The sequence below is a fragment of the Cervus elaphus genome, chromosome 11 (assembly GCF_910594005.1).
Source record: "Cervus elaphus chromosome 11, mCerEla1.1, whole genome shotgun sequence".
Taxonomy (NCBI): Eukaryota; Metazoa; Chordata; class Mammalia; order Artiodactyla; family Cervidae; genus Cervus; species Cervus elaphus.
Window position 1 is genome coordinate 32,753,717 of NC_057825.1, and position 18,236 is coordinate 32,771,952.

At 42.6% G+C, this 18,236-nt stretch overlaps 1 protein-coding gene and 1 long non-coding RNA gene across 2 annotated transcripts in view; one reads left to right on the top strand and one right to left on the bottom strand.

The window, feature by feature from the left end:
• Positions 1 to 203: 203 nt before the first annotated feature.
• Positions 204 to 1,617, bottom strand: LOC122702598. Its single transcript, XR_006343284.1, has 2 exons — positions 1,415 to 1,617; positions 204 to 622 (listed from the first exon to the last, which is right to left on the bottom strand). It is a non-coding gene; the product is annotated as an uncharacterized LOC122702598 (long non-coding RNA).
• Positions 1,618 to 1,912: 295 nt separating this feature from the next.
• Positions 1,913 to 18,236, top strand: part of SELENOI (selenoprotein I) — a 46,333-nt gene continuing 30,009 nt past the window's right edge. Inside the window, exon 1 of the mRNA XM_043917382.1 lies at positions 1,913 to 2,123. Within this exon, the coding sequence (XP_043773317.1) occupies positions 2,067 to 2,123 (57 nt within the window). The 5' untranslated portion in view covers positions 1,913 to 2,066. The remainder of the gene's footprint in view (positions 2,124 to 18,236) is intronic.

The following is an 18,236-nucleotide window of genomic DNA, read 5'->3' on the forward strand; positions in this document are numbered from 1 at the left end:
GGTAGCTCAGTGATAAAGGATCTGCCTGCCAATGCCAGGAGACATGGGTTCAATCTCTGGTCTGGAAAGATCCCCTAGAGAAGGAAATGGCAACCCATTCCAGTATTCTTGCCTGGAAAATGCCACGGACAGAGGAGGCTGGTGAGTTAGAGCCCACCGGGTCACAGAGTCAGACACGACTTAGTGACTCAATGACAACAGTCTATGGAACATGTGGAAAACAAGGTTTTATTAAGATAAAATTCCTCCCCTTAGAGCAAGTGAGGGAGAAGAACAACCAATTTTATTGATCATGTACCATGCACCAAGTATGATGATAGTTTTACACCTATTACTTCATAAGAATCTTAAAGTCTAGAAAGTAAGACATACGCAGAAACAATAAAATATTTACGCTTGATATATATGAGTCCTCAATGAGTATTTGTTGAATGAACGAACGTAAAGAACATGAGATCTCAAAATAATTGTCCTTGCTTCAGAGTCCCAGAGAGATTGAGAGATTCCCTTAGGTGAAGGCTTTCCATATCAAAGACCACATTCTTTGCTGAGTCGACCATTTCCAAGCTTTGTAATTAAGAGATCTGGGCAGGTTAGGTCATCTGAATTTTGGTTTCCCAGCCTGCAAAGTGGGGAAAGCATTTTCAGTCTCAGTGTTGTGACAGGGGTTAGTGATTAGCTATGTAAAATTCCCCACATGGAAAAATAATTAATAATTATGCTATTAGTAATAGCACAATCAACTATTACTATTATTTATTAGATTAATACACACTATAGCTATTGATCTAATTTTTTCTACAATTGGATTCAGTTATGTAAACTAATTTCTTGCAAACGCATTTAAGAATCCTCAAGTGGCTCAGTGGTGAAGAATCTGGCTGCAATGCGGGCGTGCGTGCCAAGTCGCTTCAGTCGTGTCCGACTCTTGGCTACTCTGTCCCTGGGGTTCTCCAGGCGAGAATCCTGGAGTGGGCTGACATTACTACCTTCCTTCAGGGAATCTTTCCGACCCAGGGATCGAAATCACGTCTCTTACGTCTACCAGCATTGGCAGGCGAGTTCTTAACCACCAGCGCCACCGGGGAAGCCCGTAATGCAGGAGACACGGGGTCAATCCCTGGTCTGGAAGATCCCCTGGAGAAGGAAATGGTAACCTGTTCCAGTGCCTGGGAAATCCCATGCACAGAGGGGCCTGGCGAGCTACAGTCCACGGGGTTGCAAAAATTGTGGGACGCGACTTAGCGACTAAACAACAAGAGACTCAGGCCAACGCCTCTGCTTGGAAGATACTAGCAACCATCATTTGGAATACAGCGGAGTTTGTGCTCAAAATTCACAAACAACGCTGACCCAAGAGGCTTGTCTCCAACGCCCTTTCACGCCCCTTTACCAACTGCAAACAGCCTCTCACCGGCTTCTCTACAGCAAGTCACAGCCATTAAGTCACTGCGTGCAGACCGCGCTACGAGCTGGAAGCGGGCTGGGCACAGATGCTTTTTCTGCTTTTACTTTACGACTTAGGAGTACTAAGCCCTCTTTTCTGAGGAACTCCTGAACTGATTCGCACACAACCATTCTACCTTCCCCCACGAGACTAAAACGGTACCCCCAAATCTCTACCCACGCACAGACGCCGCCGTTCCACCAGCACTCCCCAAGGACGAAGAGCAAGGCCTCCTGGGAAATTGACCTTTCACCTCCCCTCTTGCCTTACCTCAACTCACCAATTTTGACGCTAGCGAATAAAGCGACGAGGAGGCCTAGAAGGCGGGACTTAGTGGTTTCAGATCCACGTTGATTGGTTGAGACGGCGAAGGGGACCCCGCGTGAGCCTGCTAGCGCCCCTCCCTCGGTGGGCGGGGAGAAGTGAGGACTGCGTTTGCGCGCTGAGAGGCGGCGGAAGTGGCGGGGGCGGGTACGCGTGCGCGGTGGGCGGAGCGCGGCTCTTCTAGCTTCTCTGCCAGTCCGGGTCCTCCCAGTGCAGCTCAGCCGGTGTAGTGCTCCTGTTTCCCTATCTGGTCGTGGAGAGTCGCTGCCGACTGGGCGCTCGTGTTCGGGTCGTCATGGCAAGTTACGAATACGTGAGCCCGGAGCAGCTGGCTGGCTTTGATAAGTACAAGGTAGCGCGGGCCCCGCGGACGCCCCTCGCCCTGCTGGTCCCGGCCTCTCCTAGGCGCCTGAGGGGCCGGCGTGGTTCGTGTCACCTTGTGCCGCGTGGCTCCTGGCGGCAGTTTCTCCGGGGGTCCTGCCGAGTGCTGGGGATTTGGGGTCGGGGCGCGTGGGAGCATCCTAGGCCCGCCGCTCCGACTCGGCCCCCTCCCGGGGGATTGCCTTTTCCTTAGGGGACCGCTCCATCAGAGTGGAGCCGGAGAATTCCCATGGCTTCTTCGTTATTATTTTTAGTTCCTTGAGAGGTGATGCATTTCCCTTCTGTGGTGTCTTGTCTTTATTTTAATGAAGCTTTTACCCGCCTCTCTTGCATTCAACTTTGGCGATGGAGAGAATCTCTTGGCAGATGAGGCCCGGGGAAGGGGAGTGACTGCTGGGGCCGTACTGCAGATGCGCCCGCTTCCACTCGCAGAAAAGAGGCGCCTGGGCGGCCAATGCCGGTACATGTGCACCGGCAGAACCTGGAACTGTGTAGTGAAAAGAGCGCGGGCTTTGGAGCTCAAGTAAACCTGATACCGGATCTGATACCCAGATCTAATTTACTTGGCTTTGGGCCAAATACTAGTCTTTACCTTGCGAAATGAGCATTGGAAAGCGCCTTGTACATAATGGGCCTCCAGGACCTGCTGGTCGTTATCTTTCCTCCAGGTAACGTTTTTCTCCCTTCCTCCCTTAATGAGCGAATGACTCCAGTCAGTCGTCCAAGCCCGAAATCTGGGCAGTAACCTTTCATCCTTGCTACCTGTGCCGCTTTCACTACTGATTACTTTACCCCACCCACGAGCCCGGTGAATCACCAGGTCCTGTAGGTTCCATCATTTTAGCTTAAACGAGAAAGAGGGCTGCATTACCACTCTCCCCACATATACTTTAATCTTTTAACTTTAGAATGGTTTTTAGAACAGATTTGCAGAAAAATTGTGACGATAGTACAGAGTTCCCAGATACCCCACATCCGATGTTCCCAGTTATTAACATCTTATGGCACATTTGTCACAAAATGAACTGATACTTCCACAGTATTATTAACTGAAGTTCATACTTCGTTTTCACCTAATGTTCTCTTTCTGTTCTGGGCTCTCATCCATAATCCATAACATTTAGTTGTTATGTGTCTGTCGCCTCCTCTTGGCTATGACGGTTTCTCAGTCTTGTTTTTGATAACCTTGATAGTTTTGAGGAGTTCCAGTCAGGTATTTTGTAGAATGCTCCTCAACTGGGATTTGTCTGATGTTTTTCTCATGATTACACAGGTTTATTTGGTTACTGGGTTGAAGTGCCTTTCTCATTGTCCTAAGAGTATATGTCATATGCGACTTAATCACTGTTGATGACTTTGATTCCCTTGCTGAGGTAATGTTTGTCAGGTTTCTTCCTGTAAAGTTAATCTCTTTGGAAGGAAGTCATTATGTAGACCTCATTTAAGGGGTAGAGAGTTATACTTCACCTCCTTGAGGGCAGAATATTGATGTAATTTTATTTGGACTTCTGCATGGAAGATGGATCTTTTCTCCCCAACGTATATTTATTCAATGATTTACTTATATGCGTATGAGTTCATGAATATTTATTTTATACTTTGGGTTACAGTTCAATACTGCTTGATTTGGTTGCTTGCTAACATCCACTTTTGCCCTTCCAGTCCTTTTTCTCTGCTTCATAATGATCTTTATAAAAAAATGTGTATCTGGTCACATCACTCCTTTGCTTATAATCCTCCACTGTCTTCCCTTTGCTCTTGGAATGAAGTCCTCAAATCTAGAACATGATCTGCAAGGCTCTATGATCCGGCCCTTGTCTGTGTCATCAGCTTCATGTCATGGCTCTCACTCTCTATTTTTGCCAGCATTAGTTGCCATCTCTCCCAGTTCCTTTTTTTCAGATCTTCAAGTAATGTTATGTCTGCCAGGAATGTAGCTCCCCATTTATGTTTATCGTCACATCTTTTTGAAAAACATTTAGTTATTGATTTATTTGGCTGCGTTGGGTCTTAGTTGTGGTACGTAGGATCTCCAGTTTCAGGGCTTAGTTGCTACTCAGCATGTGGGAACTGAGGTCGCTGGTCCCTAGTCTCCTGCATTGCAGCCTAACCACTGCATTGCCATCCTAACCACTGGACCGCCAGGGAAGTCCCTCTTCTTCACATCTTAATTTGAATGTTACTTCCTCAGAGAAGCATTCCTTAAATATCTCATACCTCTCAAGTATGCTCTTACAGCACCTCTGCTCCTTTATGAGATTAGTTCTTTAGGTGTCTCCCCATTACTTCTGTGCATAGGCATCCAGTAAACATTTGTGGAATGAGTAACAGAAAAATCACATATCTTGTCAAACTGGAATAACTGTAAGGGACATAGTGCATTCGTCTGCTTTTGAGCAATATGCCATACCGTTTTGAACTGAGGTGCTGATTTGTCTGAAAAATTTTAAGTCGACATTTAATCCAGTGCAAGGCTTTCACTGAAGAAGGTTATTAACCCGGATACCTCTTGTTTTTCCCTTTCTGTTATCTCTTTTGCACTGTAAATATTGACATAAACATTTTTTTCTTCCATTCTAGGATCTGGCTTTCTGGTAAGTGCCAACAGAATAACTGTTTTATTTGCAGCAGTGGCTGTGTTAGGGAATCTACTTTTTTCTTTCTTTTAAATAAGCAGTCTTTCCTAGATTTATATTTCCTAATTTATAGGAAATTTTAGTGTGATTTTTCCGTTCCTATTTTTCCCCCTTCCGTTATTTGACTCACTTCCTGTGCCTGACAGCAGATTTCCTATCATCCTGGAAAGCAAAGGTCAATTTAGCAAATGTCCAGTGTTCACTAAAGCATAGTTTGTTGATCTAATTTTAGTTATAATAAGACTTACTTTAAAAAAGTGGGTGTGGGGAGTGCATGGCACAAATTTATAAACTTCTTCTAGCAGAAGGTTCTTTACTCAGTACTGTGTTCATATTAAAAAATATGACTCCAGAGGGCAAAAAAGTCTGTGTGGTCTGTTTTCCTGGAATGTAAATTATACCTGGAGACCTTTTCTTCCCGAAGATCACATATTCCATTATGTGGGCTTTTTGTAAATGCTTACTGAATTAAAACAGCTTTTGAAGAAGATCATCCCGTAAATGGGTGAAGACTCAAAACACTCAAAAGAGAGATTTTTATTCCCTGACGTAACTCTGTATTTTAAAGCAAAGAGATGTAGAGAAAAATTTATATTATCAAAGCAGCTGGTGGAAGAATTACTTTTGAACCAGGTTATCTTCCCCAGAGGTGCATCTGAGAGCTACAGTTGAAAACCTGGCAGTTATTCAGAATAACTCCTGAAAGGGGTGCACACGTAGAGTAGTGATTAGGTTTCAGTACTAAGAAAGTGTTAAGGCAGCTGATTTTGAGGACAGAAGGAAGCATGGGATGAATTCAGTGTTACATGCTCTCTTAACAGTTGTGTTCCTTGTTGTGTCTCCCCAGCCTTATTAAACAGTTGCATAATTTGTTGAGTGTCTGCCCTCTGCTGGGATATGAGCTCTGGGAGGGCAAATCCTACAGCTCTCTTGTTGCACATGACCAGGTTCTAGCACATGAACAGTGTAGGCATTTGACAAATATTTATTGAAGGAATGAAAATGTACAAGAATAAAAAGCATTTGGAAGTATGGTAAAATGGAGCTGTGCATTTCCAGGAAACTGGAAGGATACTTTCGTATTTTGAATGTGAAAACTAACCACCTTTGTTCTCGGTTGCTTATTAGTGTATGTTGAGGGATTTCACTCTCACCAGGCCTATCATTCCTCCTCTCTTCCTATCCTGAGTTGAAGAATGTTTCCACTTATCTAAGGGTGAAACTTCTATTGTGGTTTACCTAATCTGACCTAAGGAAGGCTTAGTTTTAATTGATAGTGTAGCAGCTAGTTTCAAATTGTATCATTCTGCTTCAGAAAGTGTTCTGTGAAATATCTTGTTTGGTATCAAGAATATAATTTTATGATGACTTGGTTTCTGCTATTGTGGTAATTAATTAACTTGGCTGTCAACAATAGCCCATTTACAGGAACTTTGATAATTGTGAATTCAGGTGGAAAAGAAAGGCTTCCTACATCTTGATGGTCGTGCTAAAGAACTGGAATCTGGCCTGCACCCTTACCAGTTCATGCAGTTTGGTTTTGTTTATCCAGTAAGCATTTATTGAGGGCCTGCTCTGGCTCAGACATGGCGTTGCAACTGTAAAATTAAGCTAGGCTAGAATTGCTGCCTTCAAGTAACTCAGTTATGTGGCATATGGGCAAGGAAGCAAACAGATATAGTTAATAAATGCAGTTAGGTAAGTTTACTTCCTTGCCCTTGGCATTTGTACTTCTCTGCTTGTGAACACTTAACTGGCATATAACATATATACATGTACTCACATGCCAGAAGGTTATACCAAGAGGAAGAATGTTTTAGCCAAGGAAGAGTAAGTAAATTTTTTCAAACACCAGTCTCCTCCTTGAGCATCTGTAGTGCCTCCCACATGTTTTTCATGTGTTTGATATCCAGAGTCCTCAGCGAGGATTTCAGCTTCCTTCACTAGACAGTCCCTCCTTATGTCTTATCTCCTCATCTCTTGTTTATTATGGATAAAGTCTAGCAGGGAACCTGCTTGTTCTTGTCTCCCTGCTTGAACTCTCCAATCTTCTCTCACCACCTGTCTGACTTGTCAGCAGATGTAAAGGACAATATTCATGGAAATGGCATCTCTTTGTCCACTGAGTCATGTTCTTTGTGGGTACAGTTCTTAAAGTCTTGTATTGATAAAAAGTACTTTTGTTGTTGTTCAGTCATTAAGTTGTGTCTTAATTGTCTTAAGTTGCGACTCTTGTAACCCCATGGACTGCAGCACTCCAGACTTCCCTGTCCTCCACTATCTCCCCGAGTTTGCTCAAACTCATGTCCATTGAGTCAGTGATGCCATCCAACCATCTCAGCCTCTGTCGCCCTCTTCTTTTGCCTTCAATATTTCCCAGCAACAGGATCTTTTCTAGTGAGTCGGATCTTTGCATCAGGTGAGCAAAGTATTGGAGCTTCAGCTTCAGCATCAGTCTTTCCAGTGAATATTCAGGGTTGATTTCCTTTGGGATTGACTGGTTGATCTTGTAGTCCAAGGGACTCTCAACAGTCTTCTCTAGCACAATTGGAAAGCATCAGTTCTTCGATGCTCAGCCTTCTTTATGGTCCAACTCTCACATCTGTACACGACTACTTGAAAAACCATATCTTTGACTGTATGGTCCTTTGTCAGCAAAGTAATGTCTCTGCTTTTTAATACACTGTCTAGATTTGTCATAACTTTCCTTCTAAGGAGCAAGCGTCTTTTAAATTCCTGGCTACAGTCACCGTCCGCAGTGATTTTGGAAGTCTGTCAAGACTGTCTTGACAAGCAAGAAGTCCGTCACTGTTTTCACTTTTTCTCCAACTATTTGCCATGAAATGAAGGGACTGGATGCCATGATCTTAGCTTTTTGAATGTTGAATTTTAAGCCAGCTTTTTCACTCTGCTGTTTCACCTTCAGCAAGAGCCTCTTCAGTTCTTCTTCACTTTCTGCCATTAAGGTGGTGTCATCTGCATATCTGAGGTTGTTGGTATTTCTCCCGGCATTCTTGATTCCAACTTGTGATTTCACATGATGTACTCTGCATAGAAGTTAAATAAGCAGAGTGACAATATACAGCCTTGACATACTCCTTTCCCAATTTGGAACCAGTCCGTTGTTCCATGTCTGGTTCTAATTGTTGCTTCTTGAGCTGCATACAGGTTTCTCTGGAGGCAGTTAAGGTGGTCTGGTATTCCCAACTCTTTAAGAATTTTCCAGTTTATTGTAATCTACCCTGTCAAAGGCTTTAATGTAGTCAATGAGGCAGAACTAGATGTTTTTTCTGGAATTTCCTTGCTTTCTCTGTGATCCAGCGATTATTGGTAGTTTGACCTCTCATTCCTCTGCCTTTTCTAAATCTAGCTTATACATCTGGAAGTTCTCGGTTCACGTACTGCTGAAGCCTAGCTTGAAGGATTTTGAGCATTACTTTGCTAGCATGTGAAATGAGTACAGTTGTTCAGTAGTTTGAATGTTCTTTGGCATTGCACTTCTTTGGGATTGGAGTGAAAACTGACCTTTTCCAGTCTGTGGCCACTGCTGAGTTTTCTAAATTTGCTGACATATTGAGTGCAGCACTTTCACATCTTCATCTTTTAGGATTTGAAATAGCTTGGCTGGAATTCTGTCACCTCCACTAGCTTTGTAATTCTTCCTAAGAGCCATTTGACTTCACAGTCTAGGATGTCTGGTGCTAGGTGAGTGACCACACCATTGTGGTTATCTGAGTCATTAATACCTTTTTTTGTACAGTTTTTCTGTGTAATCTTTTCACATCTTCTTAATCTCTCCTGCCTCTGTTAGATCCTTGCCATTTCTCTGTCCTTGTGCCCGTCCGTGCATGACACGTTTTGTCAGAACCTCCTCTGTGGCTGTCTGTCTCGAGTGGCCTTGGATGGCATATGGCTCATACCTTCATTGAGCTACACAAGCCCCTTTGCCACAACAAGGTTGTGATCCATGGAAAGTACTTTTAGAAACTTTAAATTTCTGTCCTAGGGTTAATATAATGCCTCCCCTTTTTTCATTTTCAGTTAGATTTGGTGTTTTTCTTTCTTAGTAGATTATTACTAGGACAGTGCCTTGCATTTAGAGAATACCTTGTCTTTGCTCGCAGTGCGGCGTTTGAAGTTGCTATCAGGAAGTTAGGGCTTCCCTGGTAGCTCAGCTGGTAAAGAATCCGCCTGCAGTGCAGGAGATCTGGGTTCAATCCCTGGGTTGGGGAGATCCCCTGGAGTAGGCATGGGCTACCCCACTCCAGTATTCTGGGGCTTCTCTGACGGCTCAGCTGGTAAAGAATTTGCCTGCAGTGCGGGAGACCTGGGTTCGATCCCTGGGTTGGGAAGACCGCTGGAGAAGGGAACGGCTACCCACTCCAGTATTCTGAGCACTAAGCTGATGATGTGGCTTGTCCTTCAGCTGAGGAATTGGTGGAAGTGGCATTCATGTTTGTTTTCACCAGAGCAGTGGTCCTCAGACTTGAGAGTGTTTCAGAAGCACCTGGAGCGTTTGTTAAAAGACAGATTGCTGACTCCACCCCCCAGGCTGTCTGATTCTATATATTAAGGGTAGGGTGCAAGAATTTGCACTCAATTTGGCAGCTGCATTTTGAGAAGCACCTCATCAAAGGAATATTCCATTGTATTGAAGAGCAGTTAGTAAACCAAGAAATGAATGTAAAGAAGTAAGAAGCTGTATTACTGTGATGTTCCTGGGTTAGCTCTCAAGCATCAGGTAGTCTTGATTTTGTGGATAGGGGTCTCAGGGTATCTCTTATACTAGGAAAGAGGATGGTGTAGTGCTTTCAGTATTGGATATTAGTTTTCTATTGCTGGGTAACAAATTACCAGAGATTTGGTGGTATAAAACAACACACATCTATTGTCTCCCACTTTTCTGTGAGTCAGGGCACCAGTGACTTGGCTTCTCTGCTTATGTGTCACCAGCCTGCCATGCAAGTGTCATTGGTGCTGTGTTCTCATCTGGAGTTTGGGGTCCTGGCCCAAGCTCATGTGGTTGTTTGCTGAATTTAGTTCTTTCTAATCGTTGGTCCAAGGCTCTTGGCTTCTAGAAGTTGCCCACTTTTCTGGCCACATGGCCGTCACCATAGGCACTTCATGTCATTGCTGTTTGCTTCTTTAAGGTCAACAGGAAACTCTTCTTCAAACTGTTAAAATGGAGTCCTAGGTAATGAACTATGTTATGGAAATGGCATCTCATCACCATTGCGTATAATGTTTTCTTGGGACTTCCCTGGTGGTCCAGTGGTTAAGACTCTGCGCTCCCAATGCAGAGGGTCTCGGTTCCATCCCTGGTCAGGGAACTAAGATCCCAAATGCCTCTCAGCATGCCCCCCCCCCCCCAAAAAAAAAAGTTATAATATTCTCTCAATCAAGGCAGTGACATCAGTCACCTTCACTGTATTCTGTCAATGAGAAGCAAGTCACAGGTTCCACCATCAAGGGAGTGAATGAACAGTGAAGGGGAAGGGATTGATTATTTGTATAAAGAGTTTGACTTATTGGGGATTAATTACCTTATATCTGCTACCAACTGGAAGACAGAAAATATTGGAGGACATTATGTTAATAACAATTTTAGTATATTGGATCTATCAGTAAGTAGCCCATGATTGTGTTTGGGCCAGGAGAGGATAGTCTGGTTTAAAACAAAGTGATCCATTTCACAAAAATGTTCCAAGATGACTCATAAAGGATTTATAATTTAGGCCTTCCTGCTTATTAGCTGTTAATTCCTGAATTTTATAGTTTCTTCATCTGTAAAATAGGGTGGAATAATCTATCTTATCTATCTTACAATATCAAATAAGAGAACAGATATAATTTTACTTTAGAGACTGTATACATGCAAATGGAGACATGGTATTATTAGTGGGGGAGAGTAAGAGCAGTTTCCCCCTTGTGAAGAGACAAGTTGCTGTGAACTAGTTCCCAGAGGAAAATTGTTCTTCTCATCACTGATGGAGTCACTGTATACTGCCACTTAAGTAAACATGCAGAGTAGTTTGTATTTATTCGTCCATATGTGCAGACATTCAAAGATGTTTCAGTTCAGTTCAGCCGCTCAGATGTGTCCTGCTGGAGTCCAGCCCCAGCAGGATCCAGGGGGTTCCCTTAGGATGAACGGCATCGGCGAGTGATAGAAGACATGTGAGACCAGCCTTGATAGGGCCAAGTCTGCGAGGGAGAGAGAGAGAGAGAGAAAGAGAGAGAGAGAGAGAGAAATGACCAGACGGGGGTGCAGAGAGTCTGGAAGAGTTCTGGCAATGCTTTATTTTTTACCATAGCTTTTATACCCTAAGTTAGTACATTTCTAATGAGAGAGAAATGACCAGACGGGGGTGCAGAGAGTCTGGAAGAGTCTGGCAATGCTTTATTTTTTACCATAGCTTTTATACCCTAAGTTAGTACATTTCTAAGGGGAAGATAGTTTAACATTACATCAGCTTGTCCTTCACAAAACCAGGGTGTTTTCTGCATACTTCTTTGTTTATGAGGGTCTTGTACATTATCTTCTGGCCTTGGGGCCTGTTAACATTTTATGCAGGTCAGGTGAATGTAAACCTATTTTCCGTTTTTATGGTGACCTTAACTGAAAGGTAACAGTGTCATAGGGAAATAGTACAGAATAGAATTATATTTTTGTTAATACAAAAATTAATCTTTCTGCAAAAGTTGTCAGTTGCATTTATCTAAGAAGTTTACCCCATACTGACTCTGCGACTTTGGTGAGGCAGCTTCTGCCTAGCACTCCTGGCTGACAATTAACAACCATCTCATTGTTACCACACTAGGGCTAAGTTCTTATTTGTCTAGATCTTTAACTATATTAACAATGGTTTTTATAACACAACCTTAGCACATTGAAGGCAAAAACACAGCAAGCAAAAACACAGCAAGCAAATCACAACCCAATAACCACCTATAGAATAATTTTTCTTATGTTTTCTAATAGGATTCCTTTACCCCTTAAAAGGGCTCTATATCTATTAGGGCTTTTATATAATCAGGTTCTTTATACTATTCTATGATTAAAATGTCATAAGCAATCATGCATACTAGTACCAAGGGCATAAATGCATTTGACTAACAAACTACCAGCAAAGGAGCTCAAATTAAAACACTCCTTTCACCCTAAATAATCTCATAAACTACCACCACCCTAAAAACTTATAGATTAAAGTTCTAAATTAATTCTTATTTGGAAAGAAATCTGGGAAGGTCTTCTGCCTAAATTACAGAAATTAGGGAGTAGTTTATTAAAGCAAGCATCAGAAGAACAGATACCATCTTTAAGGTGAGTGCCGGGGGCAGCTTTGGGGCAGCTTTTCGGAATCCCTGAAAACCTGATCCGCCTTGCCCGTCAGGCTTTCTCCCCGTGACCTTGTCATGGGTGGGATCTCATGAGCTAGCCTTTTTGGAATCCTTGAAAACCTGATCCGCCTTGCCTGTCAGGTTTTCTCCCTTATGGCCTTTTTAGGGGTAGGGTCTCGTGTGTTGGCTCCTGGCAGTGTCCAACTCTTTGAAACCCCATGGATTGCAGCACGCCAGGCTTCCCTGTCCATCACCAACTCCTGGAGCTTACTCAAATTCATGTCCATCAAGTTGGTGATGCCATCCAACCATCTCATCCTCTGTCATCCCTTTCTCCTGCCTTCAATCTTTCCCAGCACCAGGGTCTTTTCCAATGAGTTAGTTCTTCGCATCAGGTGGCCAAAGTATTGGAGTTTCAGCTTCAACATCAGTCCTTCCAATGAATATTCAGGACTGATTTCCTTTAGGATTGACTGGTTGGATATCCTTGCAGTACAAGTGACTCAAGAGTCTTCTCTAACACCACAGTTCAAAAGCATCAATTCTTTGGCGCTCAGCTTTCTTTATAGTCCCAACTCTCACATCCATACATGACTACTGGAAAAACCATAGCTTTGACTAGACAGACCTTTGTTGGCAAAGTAATGTCTCTGCTTTTTAATGTGCTATCCAGGTTGGTCATAGCTTTTCTTCCACAGAGCAAACGTCTTTTAATTTCGTGGCTGCAGTCACCATCTGCAGTGATTTTGGAGCCCTCCCAAAATAAAGTCACTGTTTCCATTGTTTGCCCATCTATTTGCCATGAAGTGATGGGACCAGATGCCATGATCTTAGTTTTCTAAATGTTGAGTTTTAAGCCAACTTAAACTCTTTCACTTTCATCAAGAGGCTTAGTTCTCCTTTGCTTTCTGCCATTAAGGATGGTGTCATCTGCATATCTGAGGTTGTTGATATTTCTCCTGGCAATCTTGATTCCAGCTTGTGCTTCATTCAGCCCAGCATTTCACATGATGTACTCTGCATATAAGTTAAATAAGCAGGGTGACAATATAGAGCCTTGATGTACTCCTTTCCCAATTTGGAACCAGTCTGTTCCATGTCCAGTTCTAACTGTTGCTTCTTGACCTGCATACAGATTTCTCTAGAGGCAGGTAAGATGGTCTGGTATTCCCATCTCTTTAAGAATTTTCCACAGTGTTGTGATCCACAGTCAAAGGCTTTGGCATAGTCAATAAAGCAGAAGTAGATGTTTTTCTGGAACTCCCTTGCTTTTTTGATGATTCAGTGGATGTTGGCAATTTGATCTCTGGTTCCTCTGCCTTTTCTAAAACCAGCTTGAACATCTGGAAGTTCACGGTTCACGTATTGCTGAAGCCTGGCTCGGAGAATTTTGAGTATTGCTTTACTAGTGTGTGAGATGAGTGCAGTTGTGCGGTAGTTAGAGCATTCTTTGGCATTGCCTTTCGTTGGGATTGGAATGAAAACTGACCTTTTCCAGTCCTGTGGCCACTGCTGAGTTTTCCAAATTTGCTGACATATTGAGTGCAGCACTTTGACAGCATCATCTTTTAGGATTAGCAGTAGCTCAACTGGAATTCCATCCCGCTCCACTAGCTTTGTTCCACTTGACTTCACATTCTAGAATGTCTGGCTCTAGGTGAGGGATCACACCATCATGGTTATCTGGGTCATGAAGATCTTTTTTGTGTAGTTCTGTGTATTGTTGCCACCTCTTCTTAATATCTTCTGCTTCTGTTAGGTCCATACCATTTCTGTCCTTTATTATGCCCATCTTTGCATGAAATGTTCCCTTGGTATCTCTGATTTTCTTGAAGAGATCTCTAGTCTTTCCCATTCTATTGTTTTCCTCTATTTCTTTGCATTGACCACTGAGGAAAGCTTTTTTGTCTCTCCTTGCTGTTCTTTGGAACTCTGCATTCAAATGGATATATCTTTCCTTTTCTCCTTCATCTTGTTTATTGAGCTCCTACTGTGTGACAGATGCAGATAGGATCAGGCTGGGAAGCCTTCTCCCTTCTCTTAAATGTTATTTTAAAATGCCAACTGTCAGTGAGTCCCACATTTGTATGTGAATGTAGTTCTTTTGATTGCCTTCATATTTGTTGAGTGACTAACAGTTTTTAATAATTGGGATCTTTTGTTTTATATTTTGTGCTTAAGTGACTGCCCAGAGGCTTGGAATGCCATTGCTAAAGAAATCTGCAGGAGTGGTAGAGCACATGTTGACCACAACGGATCCTGCCCCCATAGAGACTTACAGCTAAACATGGTTGAGTCCTGAGACCCCTCAGCAAGGGACTGACCTCCATGCCATATTAATACCACACAGACACTTGAGAGAAGAAACTTGACATTTCTTTTCTCTCCCCTGAGTTCTTAAGAAAGGTTGATAATGTGTTTCTTTCATTTAAGAGATATCTGGGAAGTTGGTATGAGCAATAAACAGTTTAATACAGTGAACCCAGTTGGGAACCAAAATTGGTTCTTTGTGATTGTCCTGCTTTTTATTCCTAAAATCATGGATGATTTGGAAGTCACGAATTTGGAGAGTAATTTTAAAAAGTCAGAAACATCAGTTTGAGCTTGCCTACAGCTGCAGTGATTAACAATCAGTGCAGTTTATGAACTATTATTAGCTTGTACTCAATCCATACTTTATGAATTTCCATGGTTAACTAAAATATGTTTTATAAGTGTGAAGTTTATTTTTCAAGTGGGTAAAGACAGGCAGTCATTTGGTAGTTAAGAGACTTCCTCCTTATATTGATCAGAAGACAAAGCAAGGGAAATCTGATATTAGATGGTAGAGTGCTACCATCTATATTAGTACTAGGTGGGACACTAGCCTCAGTCTGGTTAATAAGTTGTTCAGAGCACTGCATTTAGTACAAAGATGTGTCAGTTCATCAGTTTTCTTATCAGTTTATAGAAGAGATTTAAAATATAGTACCTGTACCAGGAAGTGGTTCCATAGTTTTCCTTTTGTTGGAGGCAATTTCCTTCTGAAATTAAGAGGAGACTCACATTTCTAGTGTCCTTCTCAAAAATGGGCACTTACTAGCATATTTTAGAAGTAATTTAGAGTCTTGTACTGCTCCTGGCCTAACCGGTAATTGCCACTGGCCTGCTATACTGTAGCACTTTTGTACCTGTTTTGCACTTTTGCCGCCCTCCGGTCTATTTTCTATACCATAAACAGTGTGATCCTTTAAAAATATAAATCAGGACATGCATTGGGCTTATGATAAAATAAAACTCACTGTGGACCTTTTCGGTGTTGTCTGCCAACGTCTCATTTCATACCACTCTTCCTTGTTCATTCATGAGCTGTGGAGTGGTTTTCCTCCACTTTGTGGTCTTCCCACGTTTTGTTCTCTGCTTTAGAAGGTGTCTTGGCATGTACCCTCCCTCCTTCCCAATTTTTTACCTATAAACTGCGCACACGCACACACACGTGCATACTGTGACACATATATTCTTTATTTTCTCTCTCATTTTTAAGGTATAAATTATATACAAATGCCCAGATCTTAAGTATATAATTTAATGAATTTTTGCGTTTATGCATACCCATGTAACCATCACCCAGGTCATGAAACAGAATTATTTCTAGCACCTCAGAGGGCCCCCATTTAGTCCCTCTCATCAGACTGTTACTATGATCTCTTTTTGCCGTAAATTAATTTTGTCTGATTTTGAACTTCATATAAATGGAATCTTCAACAGTATGTTCTCTTTAATAGTCTCACTTTTGTTTACTCACTGTCCTGTCTTGTACATTCTTTACCTGTCTTATCCTCTAGGACTCAGCTTTAGTGTCCGCTCCTCAGAGAAGCTTTTTCTGAGCACCTTAGACACATTCCTGGTCCTCTGGTCCTCTGGGACAGCACCCCATTTATTGCTTTCCATGGTACTGATCACAACTGTGATTGTGACTTGTTTCCCTGCTTGCTGTCTTTCTCACATTTAGACTACGGGCTTGGTGAACACAGGACACGGCGTCTTGTTCACTGCACGTTTCTGGCGGCATAGCACAGTGCCTGGCACAGTCATAGGCCCTCAGTCACACATGTTTGTTGACTTAATAAATGAATGAATGAGTGAAGAATGAACCCTGCTTTATTTCCAGACTTGTACTAAAGTAAAAAGAAAAAAGGTCTTGCAACTTTCTAATATTTGACAAAATATTATCTAAGGTAATTCTGGATTTCATTAAGACTTTTCTTTGTGGGCTAGGTTGACTAATTGCCTTTGGTGACAGTACAGAATTCTATACCCAGTAAAAATGACTAAATGTGTGAATAGCATCTTGCGGGGACTGTTTAGAAATTCAACCTTGATCCACATTTTTATAGAGACTTAGATGAAGTCGTTGCTAATATGACAGCTTTGTTGTTTGTTGTTTAGTTGCTAGGTCACGTCTGACTCTTTTCTGACCCCGTGGACTAGCCTGGCAGGCTCCTCTGTCTGTGGGATTTTCTAGGCAAGAACACTGGAGCGGGGTGCCATTTCCTTCTCCAGGGGATCTTCCCCACCCAGGGATTGAACCCATGTCTCCTGCTTGGTAGGCAGATTCTTTACTACTGAGCCACCTGGGAAGCCCAGTTTTACATGCTAAGAATTTGGGGGTGCATAGCTAGAACATAGATTACTGAGTCTGACCTCCAAGGAGATCAGAAAGATGAGTCATCTCTAGCAGGATGAAGTGTTAAAATGGTAAATGTAGGGTCTTACACTTAGGTTCCAATAATTAACTTCACATGAATGTAGAGAAAGGTGGCTTTGCAGTCTGTATAAGAGAGGCCAGAGGAGTTCAGGTGACTGTGAAGTTGTGTCTAAGTTGCAGAATGACTTTATTTCCATGGGAAATTAATACTATGTTGAGCACCTGTTAGAGAAATGAGTTATTGAGGAAGAAGGGCTAATAGTTCTTGTTCTTTGTACTCATGCACCACCTGAAATGTTCCTTTTGCCCTGAATCACACTTTTGTGTTGGTTTAACAACAAAATGGATTGAATGGAGCACTGGTTGTCAGACTAAAGCCCCCAGACACCCTGTTTTGGGAATAAAGTTTTGGCACAGCATGCCCATTTGTTTTCTTATTTTCGGTGACTTCTTTCTGCTTCAGTGACAGAGACCATATGGCCTGCAAAACTTAAAATATTTAGACTTTCTGACATTTTCCAGAATAAGTTTTCCAACTTCTGTTCGAGAGAACTCGACCTTGATGATGAAGGGGAATGAAACTGTGACAAGAGAGGAGCAGCACAATGAATGTGAGATTTTTTAACCAGGTGAAGAGAAGATTTAGTGCGACAGGAACCATCTTTAAATATGGAAAGCATTATTGTTTGGAAGAAAAATCAGAACCGTATCTGTTTAGCTGTATGAGGGAAATTGAAAACATGATAGGAAGTATGGGGCGAGGGGAGGATTTTGCTATCATGTAGAAAAATTGTTTTAGCGTTGGATTGGGGTATTTTTAGAAGTAATGAGTGTTTTGGTAACCAGAGGCATTTAAAAAGAGGCCTGGAACTTCCCTAGTGGTCCAGTGGTTGGGACTCCACTGCAGGGGGTGTGAGTTCTGTCCCTGGTGGGGGGACTAAGATCACACATGCTATGAGGCATGGCCAGAAATTAAAAAATGTAAAGAGGCCGATGACTTTTACCTATTCCCGTAGGCGAATACGTAAATACGAATACATAAATACGTAAATAGGAATACGTGAGAACTACACGTCTCCTGAACTGTTGTGTTTCTAAGATTTTGCCTTGAAATGGTTCTCAAACTCAGGCTGTGGTTTGCAAGCGTTTCTCCAGGGCACTGGCTTTGTCTGGCCCAGCATTGTTTTGTGCTCTGCTGTGCTTAGTCGCTCAGTCGTGTCCAACTCTTTGTGACCCCGTGGACTGTAGCCCGCCAGGCTCCTCTGTCCATAGGGATTCTCCAGGGAAGAATATTGGAGTGGGTTGCCATGCCCTCTTCCTGGGGATCTTCCAAGCTAGGGATTGAACCCAGCTCTCCCGCATTACAGGTGGATTATTTACTCTCTGAGCCACCAGGGAAGCCCAACAGATTGTATTGGGT